At 35.8% G+C, this 10,050-nt stretch overlaps 1 protein-coding gene across 1 annotated transcript in view; it reads left to right on the top strand.

Moving 5' to 3' along the window:
* Nucleotides 1-10,050, top strand: part of TAF3 (TATA-box binding protein associated factor 3) — a 178,853-nt gene that overhangs the window by 166,296 nt on the left and 2,507 nt on the right. The window contains exons 5-6 of the mRNA XM_090266491.1: nt 6,530-6,785; nt 9,450-9,556. Coding sequence (XP_090122617.1) covers nt 6,530-6,785; nt 9,450-9,556 — 363 coding nt within the window. The remainder of the gene's footprint in view (nt 1-6,529; nt 6,786-9,449; nt 9,557-10,050) is intronic.

The following is a 10,050-nucleotide window of genomic DNA, read 5'->3' on the forward strand; positions in this document are numbered from 1 at the left end:
GTTTCTACTTTTGGTGAGATGCTTAGAAAGTCTTCTCCTACCCCAAGATTAAAAACATATGCTTACTCACTTTGGGGGCTATTTTTATGGTTTTATGTTTTCTTTTACCAAATTTTTCATCACTCTAGAATTTATGATTTGTGATATAGCAGTCATTTGAGTTTTCTTGTTTTCCACATTAACAACATTGTCTTACCACTCAGAGCTAATTCTCAATTTCATACAATCATTGTTTATTAGAGCAGATGCGTATCTACAAAGCATTTTAGATAATAGGTTCAGCTATTACTTCCAACATTTTCCACTAGAGTACTAACAAACAGTAAACTTGAAATAAAGTGATAAAGGGCACAAATTTTTTGTAAGTAGTTGTCTAAGTCCCATCAATGAATTTGGTGAGTAGGTTTAAGATAGAAAATGTTGTTTTTCTCCAGTAACCTCTTCTTGTTGATAACTTACCTGTTCAGACTTATTTCTGCCTCTATTCAGGGTAGATCACAAACCTGTTTCCTGCTTTATGTCCTCCTTTTGTTCTTTCCTCCGTCTTCCTCCCTGCAGTCAACTCTGTGAGCCTAGAACTGAAAATGTGTGGGTTTTCCCTGGGCTCCAACCTAAATCTGTGATTTCTTCACTTTCTCTTGTTCTTCCCCTTCTCTTCTCTTTTCACTGTTATCCCACTTTTACCTCATCTGTCCTTTATCCTATTTTTCTTCCCACGTCATAACGCACATTAATATGCACTTTGTTCCTGTGAGTGTTATTGGCTAGATAAACAATTTATCATTTCATCTAGGAAATTACTAAGTCATTAAGTGTTTCATCTAGAAATCACTCATTTCAGACCAGCTTTCATTTTGTTTGTTTGATTAGTAAAATTAAATGTGTTCAGATTTATGAGGTGCTTACTAAATGCCAGTTACCATGTTAGATGCTGAGGATACAGAAATAAAAAGGCTTTCTATGCCTTTGAGGAACTACCAATATAGCAGTGGTAACAAATATGTGTACATCAATTATTATCTAGCCTTATGAAATTTGGTCAATTTTTTTCAATATATTCCTATTTTTATGTCTTTTGTTTTTATTGTTGACACTATTACAGATGTCCCCAGTTCCCCCCTTTGCCTATGTCCACCCATCCCCCACACCTCCATCCTCTGGCTGTCACCACCACACTGTTGTCTGGTCTATGAGTTATGCATACATGTTCTTTGGCTAATCCCTTCACCTTCTTTCATCCAGTCCCCTCCATCCCCTCTTCTGACAGCTGTCAGTCTTAAATACTAAGTATTCTGCATTTGTCGAATAGAGTTTTTTAAATGTCCATTGGGTAGTTTTATTACTTTTGTTAATTTTGTTCAAACTTTATATTTTTATTGATTTTTATAACTGCTTACTTTGTCAGTTACAGAGAGATAGATATACTAAAATCTCCAGTTATACTTGCGGATTTGTCAGTTCTTCTGGCTCTGTCAGTTTTGCTTTGTACATTTTGAGAATATATTCTTAAGTGCATTCAAATTTTAACTTGTTCTATCTTCCGGGCACATTGGAACCTTTTATTATTAGGAATTAGCCTTCATTATCACTGATGCCCTTGCTCAGAATCTGTTTGAGGGTATGACTACCTTTGTCCTTGCATTTCTCTTTGCCTAGCATCTTACTTCCTGCCTTTCTGTTACTAGATGAGTCTCATAAATAGCATGGGTTGGGTTTTAGTGTTCTACCCACTCTGACAAGCCAAATCACTTAGACCATTTACATGATATAATTATCGATATTTTGAGTTAAAATTCACTTTAGTTGGGGTTTTCTCTTTGTCCTACTGTTCTATGCTTCTTTTCCTCTCCTTTTCTTTTTTCTTTTATCATTCTAGTTTTCTCCAAACTCCTTTAGAAGTTATACATATCTTTGTTTCTAATTTTTACATGGGTACCCTAGAAATTACCACATTTAAATTTAATACCTGTATATCTCCTTCCAGATAATAGAACTCTAGAATACTTTTGCTCAGTTTACCACCTCTTGGTTTATATATTATTATATCTATATTTTATCTTTTTTTATCTTTCCACAGTATATTATTATCATTGTTTCCTCTAGTCAGTGTCAATTTGACATTACCAACATCTTTATCATTCTTCATTGCCTCTCAGACCTTCTGATATGGTCACCTTCCTTGACCTGAAGTACTTCCTTGAGAACAGAAGTGCTCTAAGTGTGGTGCATGGGCCTTGAAATGTACATTTTTCTTTTAATAGTTTGTGTGAGGAAGTGGAAAGTAGTGAAAAAAGAGCTACTCATAAAACATTTGCACTTCATGCTAAAATAGAGTTGTTTTAAGGAAAAGCACTTGTGTGTTAAGTTGCAAACTGAACTAGCTGCTTTTCTCACATAATATCATTTTTACTTGAAAGAGCAACTGACAAAAAATGGTTATGTAGACGTGGATATTTGGCCAACACTTTCTCAAAAATTAACATAGCAAATCTATTATTTCAAAGAAAATATTGAGAGTACTTGTTATAAATTAGAAAGTTTAAGCTTTTAAGTAAAAATTAGAATTTTCGAAAACATATCATTAAAATTTGACATCTCAATACATTAAGAAAATTTTGATGAGATGGATGGTAGCACCAACAAATGTGAATTTTTAATATTGTATAATAAAATCTGTGAATGTTTGGAAGATCTGCAGAATTCAATCAACGAACATTCCAAATGACTGATGCACGATATTACAAAATCATGCAATGATAAAAAAAATATCTATTCAAAGTGCTAGATATATCAATGCATTTTAATGTAACAGTATGGAAAGCTTATTGATATGGTTTCAGATTGTACATTGCAGCTCCCTTTTAAGAAATTACCACTTGTCACCCTGGCTGGTGTGGCTCAGTTGGAGCATCTTCCCATAACCGAAAGATCGCTGGTCCAATTCTTGGTCAGAGCACATGCCTAGCTTGCGGTTAGAGCCATGGGGCAGAGTGCGGGTGGGAGGCAACTGATCAGTGTTTCTCTCTCACATCAATGTTTCTCTCTCTCTCTTCCCTTGTTTAATGAGAATAAAATAAACCTGAAAAAAGGAAAAGAGACTACCACTTGTTGCATTTTGGTGCAGTATCAAGGAGGAATTTATGCAATTATCTAAAAAGGCCATTAAAATGCTCCTTTTTTCTTCAGCTACATATGCATACATTAAAGAGATTTGCAAAAGTATTAAACAGTAGCTAGTCTTCTCACAAAATAGTTTTGTCTTGATAAACAACTTTTCATTAAAAAATAATGTTATCTGTTAACATGTAATGGGTTTATTATTGCTACTTTTGAATGAATTACTAGATAATTATTTTTTAATTTTTTTCCCTTTTTAAAAAATTTTACTTATTTACTTTTAGAGAGAGGGGAAGGGAGGAAGAAAGAGAGGGAGAGAAACATCAATGTGTGGTTGCCTTTTGCAGGCCCCAACTGGGGACCTGGCCCGCAACCCAGGCATGTGCCCTGACTGGGAATTGAACTGGAGACCTTTTGGTTCACATGCCAGGACTCAATCCACTGAGCCACACCACCAGGTCTCTGTTTCCAGTTTTAATATGGTAAATACAGATAAAATGCACATAAATGTCCTTTGGGTTTCTCAGTAATTTTTAATAATGTAAAAAGATATTGAGAGTTGCTACTTTAGCATATCTTTTAGTAGGAGTCAACTGGTGGCAAATCATCAGGTTCTGCTTGCCTGAAAATATCTTTATTTGATTCTTGTCCTTGAAAAATGTTTTCAAAGACAAACTTTATTTTTCTTCAGCACATTGAAGATGTTATTCCATTGTTTTCTAAATTCATCATTATTGTTGAGAAGTCAACTGTAATCTGTTTATTTTAAAGTAATTGTTTTCCCCCCGGCCCGGCTGCTTTTCAGACTTTTCTCTTTGTGGTGTTTTATAGTTTCACTCTGATGTGTCCAAGTATAGATTACTTTTTATTTATCTTGCCTGAGATTTGTTAGCCATCTAAGTCTATAGGTTGGTATCTTGTATCAGTTCTGTAGAAGTCTTAGATATTCTTTGTTAATATTTTGCCTCTACCCTTTCTCTCTAGAGCTATGATTAAACATGTACTAATTGGACTTTTAATTGTATTTTCTTTGCCTCTCAAGGCTATTAAGTTTTAGATAATTTCCTCTGTCTTACTATTCAGTTTCTAATTCTCCCATCCATTGAGTTTTACGTTTCATTTACTACATTTTTCATTTCTATAAAGTCTGTTTTGTTGGGGGGGGGTGGGTTTAGAAATCTCCTATTACCTGCTGATAATTTCAATCTTTGCCTTTTATTTTTTTAAACATTTTAAGTAGAGTGGTTTTGTAGTTGATAGTTCTAGTATCTGTGGTCTTTTTGCATCTCTTTATTTTGTCTGTTATTTTTTCTGCTTCTCCCTGGGGCTACCTCACTTCCTTGTATGTTTGGATACCTTTTATTACATGCTGCTTTTTTTCTTAAATAATTATCTATATTAATAATATGAGGTCTAGAGTTTTAAGTTACTTCCTCTTGGCATGATTTGTGCTGTGTACCTGGGCACATTACTAGTCCAAATGATGTTAAATACAGTGTCCTGGACAACCACAGCTGAGGGTCCGGGAGATTCTGATTCACCCTTACCTAATCGGTGTAGATCATTCGGAGTCCTTAACATGGGAGCAATGCTATTAGACTTCACACTTTGGCAGGCCTTGGGCTTTGGAACCTGTCTTCTTTATCAAAATCAAAGATCAGATTCACCTTATGCACAAACGCCCGCAGGCAAAAAAAAATTTTTTTTAATCAAAAACTGTGTTCTACTTACCTTTCTGGATTCCTGCTTTTTTAGTTTTGTTTTTAGCACCCATGTTTTAAACTATTATGGGTAACTGCCTCCACAAATAGTGTTTTAAAAAAATCATTTAGCCTAACTATAGAAATAGAGAGAACTTGCCTTATGGATATACATGCTATAGTAATAACTTCAAACTCCCATCTTAAATGTAAGGCAACACTCATTCAGTAAGCATCAAGAGCCAGTGTAGTGTAATTGTTAAGAATACAGGTTCTAAAATCAGACTGCCTAGGTTTAAATCTTGGCTCTGCCACACAGTAGTCTATACTTAATCTCTCTGTGCCTGCATTTCTTCTATCTGTCAAAGTAAAGTAATGACAGTGCTTATACCTCATTTGGTTGTTATGAGGATTATAACATGGAATACAGTTTAACAAGTACAATAAGTGATATAGATCATATGTATCAACATGGGTAAATCCAGAGACCTAAAACTAAGTGGGCAGTTTTAGTAGTAAGATAAGTAAATTCTGGAGATCTGATGCACAGCATAGTGATTATATTCAACATTACTGTATCATAAACTTCAAAGATGCTAAGACTTGATCTTAATTGTTCTGAACACAAAAAAGAAATGGAGATCATGTGACATGATGAAGATGTTAGCTAATGCAACTATAGTAATTGTATTACAATATACAAATGTATATTGTATACCTCACATTTATACAATGTTACATGTCAATTATATCTCAATAAAAAACTAAGTGAAAAGCTAGTTGCAAGGAATAAATATGGTGTGATATTGTTTATATAGTAGAAACACATAAAACAGTAGTACAGTATATTATATACGGCTTATGGGTACCTGCAAAGGCAGAAAAACTACAAAGAACAAAAATTACAAAAACTGACCTGCCAGCTTGGGGAGAGTGGCTGCTTCTGGAGGAGGGAGGGAGGGAGACCTGAAGCAAAATGTGGCAAAGGGCTAATGTCTGTTATCTCTGTTACCCACGCTGTCTGTTATATTCTTTTCTCCATGCGTGAAATGATATATAATTTTTTTCAAATAAAGACACTTGTAAAAAATAAAAGGCAGAAGAGGTGTAATTAAAAAAAAAAAAAAATGGTTCAAAGCCTGCTACCCATTTACCCAGTTCCTTTCTCTCTTTAATCCTGCTTCCTCATCTATAGAATAGAATTATTATAACTTCTTTGAAGTTGTTGTGAGGACTAGATGAGGTGATATATATAAAGATCCTAGTGTGATAACTAATTTCTTATAGGCCTCAATAAATCAGTCTTGAAATGACTTACCCAAAGCCACATAGCTAGCCTGTGGCAGATCTAGAATTTGAACTCGTATATCCTGGCTCCTTTCACTGCATAAGTTCTATGTATAAGATATTGTTAATGAAGAGACAGATCGTCACTGCACAACTCTAATTATTAGTTGGTAACATCATCAGGAAAGGAGCTAGAGCTGCTGTTTCCCACCAACCGCTCCTGCTACTTAATTTCTCAGCATTCTGAATAAGTTGAGACGTGAGTGGGTGAAGGGCCTTGAGCTCAGGTCTGTAGCTATCTCTGAACCTTCTAAAAAGTATTTTGCTACTAGAAGAAAGTTTCTTTGTGATATGTTTAAAAAATTTAGTTTGACTCAACTGTCCTGTTTGACTTTTCCCTTTCTCTCTCTTTTTTTTTTTGACAGTGTCATCAGCAAAGTGGTTCCAGCCCCCGAGGCTAAGCCAGCTCCTTCTCTTAATAGACCCAAGACCCCACCGCCTGTGCCAGCCCCAGCCGCTGTACCTGTGCATGTCACCCCTGCCCCAGTGCCTTTGCCACTCCTCGCACAGTCCACCACATCCCCTGCTTTGATGCCATCTCCATCCCCTGCCATCTCTGGAGCTGGAAGTTCAAAAGCCCCTGTCCGGAGTGTGGTCACGGAGACGGTCAGCACTTACGTGGTACGCCACATTCATTTTGTGGTGTTTTTTTAAAGTGACTTAAGAGCTTACTCTTTTATCATGAAAATGTTTTCAATTAAAATGCAGTGTCAAAAAAAAATGCAGTGTCATCTGTATCATTATTGAATTTCAGAAATAATTCTTTATGACTGCAAAGGTATTTTGATTGCATTTTCAGGCTTTTGGCTGAAAAGTATTGTATTTCAGTGTTCGCATATGTAGTCTCCATAAATAATGTCAAAGCATTGTTTTTCTTTATATTGTTTTAGAACATGATTATATACATATATACAACAATATCAATGTATAAATATAGAGAGGAAGAAGATATTTAAATCTCACGTTGAGTTTCTTGATTAAGCAATTAAACTATTCACTTAGGAGTATAATTTACGTAACATACACAGATCTTATGGGCCAGCTGCTGTTTCTAAGTAACAGCTCTAATTGTAATATTTCATTGGCTAAGGTCCAGAATAATACCAGAGATGCATAGTAAATGGAAATGAACTTTCAAGCCACAGAACTCCCTATCCAAGCATGTCTTCATATGGCAAAACTCAGTTTGTTGAGTGAGTTCAGCAACTGCTATCGTTTTGACCACCAAATACTATATAGACTGTGACCTGTCAGCTTAGTGATGGCTCGGATCTTTCTGAGTAGATACTGAAAAGTGGTGGGGTAGGGTTCATGATAGTTGTTAGAAATCGTGCAAATATTGCATCACTTTAAAGCATTTTGGAAGGAAATCTCAACAAATGATTAAATATTTGAGGCATTATAGTGGTACAAAAGATAAGAAAATCTCAAAAGTATTGACAGAGGATATAAAAACATGAAAAATTAACAGAAAAGTATTAAGTTGGCAATTCAAGGCAAAAATAGAAGATGTGATACAAAAATCTGTGATTCTTAAGTGGTCCACTCAAGGACCAGTTGCCGTAGGTGTTTAACTGAGGCCACATCACCCTACGATGGATTGATCAGGAAAGATTATTATGTTTAACTTCCTCAACCTTTATTTATTCACCTGTAATTAAGGGGCTTATGTTAGACTAGATGGTTACTATAATATGTTCTAGCTCTAAAATTTCTAATTCTCCAGTGGATTTTTGAGCTAAGTCTTTGGAGATGGGTCAGGTTTACATAGACTATGTGGATAAAAAGCCTTCTCTTTCCTAAGAGACATTTTGTTACCTGAGGAAAAGATGTGTGATTTGGAGGAAAGATATAGGCTATTGAGCAAAAAAGCTGATTTTGTTGCTGCACAATAGTGTGACTTTGGAACTGTCAGTTACATTTCCTTAGCTCCAGTTTCCCCTTTCTTAACCTATCCAAGGGTTGTTTTAAGATAATCACATGAGGAAGATGTTTGAAAGAACTTAGCAACTGTCAAGTTTTCAGTGTTAGTTAGGGATGCTGTGGCAAATTTCTCTTGTAGCAACAGAGTCACAGCCTTCTAATTTCAAGAAAGGTCAACCAGCAGCGGGACTGGCCATGCATGGCAGCTTCAGGGCGTAAGATTCTGGGCCAGTTTTAACCCTGACAGCTGGCATGTGGTAACTGGTGGCTCTCTCCCCTTGAATCAGAGATGTATGTAACTGCCCACTGATATCTTCAGGAAGCTTTCATATGAACACGATTGTCTTTGTAGAGACTTTTAAAAACATGGCAGGCCTTAAAACAGCACATCAATAGAGTGAAACATCTATGCCCCCAGTATACCCATTACACACAAAGAGAACCCTTTCTTTTCAGTGTTGTATTTGAAAGTGAAGGAAGAGACCATACCTCTCAAAATAAACTGAATGAAATCATGTGCTATGTTATTGTGAAAACGTTCAAAAATTAGCTTTTAGTTTTGCTGTTTTTGAATGCCCATCATACAGTTGTTTCTTCCAAATTGGTCTAGTTAATGTGGAATTTGAGGAAGTGGAACAATTAGGGATGCTTCTTATTTAGAACTGCTAAGTTAAGTAAACTCCAGAGCATACCATCTTTGTAACAAAATAAGTTAAAATGTGGAGCTCTTTGGCCTCACAAGTCCTTATTTCATTTGCCCTTTAGTGATTGTACTTGACTGAAAATGTCATAAAGGGAATGGAAAGTTACTTAGTAACAACTCTTTTATATCCTTGATCTTATCAGCTAGTTCAGGAGAAGGGTTTGGCTAATAAGTAATAGGTGATGCACGCACATTTGGCTGTATATATTAATTCCATGCCTGTGAATGTGACTGAGGAACTGGCATATGGTTGAGCTCTACAGTTTCAAAAACATCAGTTGTTATTGCCATAAAGACCCTGATTACTAAGAACCTCTGTGTTTGCTGTATTTTTTTAGGTAAAAGTGGCCATGGGTCATATTTTTCACAGAAATTATTATAAAATGCTTTGTTTATATGACTACACAAGAATTGGAAATATTCATTAGAAATACCACTTAGTAGCTATTCTTTTTTTGACATGATCTCAGAATAGTGATGACCATGATCATGGTTTTAATAAATTGTTAACCACTGTATTTTTTTTTTCTTTTAGTTTAATTTGTCAGCCTGTTAGGTTCACAGGATAAAGTAATTGCTCTAATCCTGCCCTCTTGTTGTTTTCTTTCCTGCTCCATCTCTGTCTTTGCCCCTTCTCCGCCCCCGTTTAAAAACTTCAGATCCGAGATGAGTGGGGGAATCAAATATGGATCTGCCCTGGGTGCAACAAGCCTGACGACGGGAGTCCCATGATTGGCTGTGATGACTGTGATGACTGGTACCACTGGTGAGTGCCCCACGCTTACCCATGACAGTGGTGACTCGGGTCTGTCTTGGATTGTTTCCCATTTAACTGCTATCCTAAGAACCTTCTACAGGGCAAAATCAGCGAGACTTTAATAATATTAATTTTAAAAATCAAGAGTTTTTGTGACTATTGTTATTCAACCTAAACTCTAAATACTTTGCTTAACTTATCTATCCTTCTAATGGAAAAGAAAGGAGATATAGGGGTCCCCCTTTCCTTTCTTTCTAGTAAGAGCTGCTGAGCTTGACAGTGACATTGAGGTCACCCCTTTGTAAACATGTTATAAACTGCAGAAATAGAGACAGGAGACAACTTACCTGTTTTTTACATCTCTTCAACTGCTCCCCACTACTGAAAAAATACTACCAAAATTTACGCAAATATTCTCATTTTATCTTTAAAATGTCAGATATAAAAAGATAGAAATCCATTCAGTCACATGATATGTGATAGCTATAAGACAAAAACAAAGC

The sequence above is a fragment of the Furipterus horrens genome, unplaced genomic scaffold (assembly GCF_987537825.1).
Source record: "Furipterus horrens unplaced genomic scaffold, mFurHor1.1.pri manual_scaffold_2, whole genome shotgun sequence".
Taxonomy (NCBI): domain Eukaryota; kingdom Metazoa; phylum Chordata; class Mammalia; order Chiroptera; family Furipteridae; genus Furipterus; species Furipterus horrens.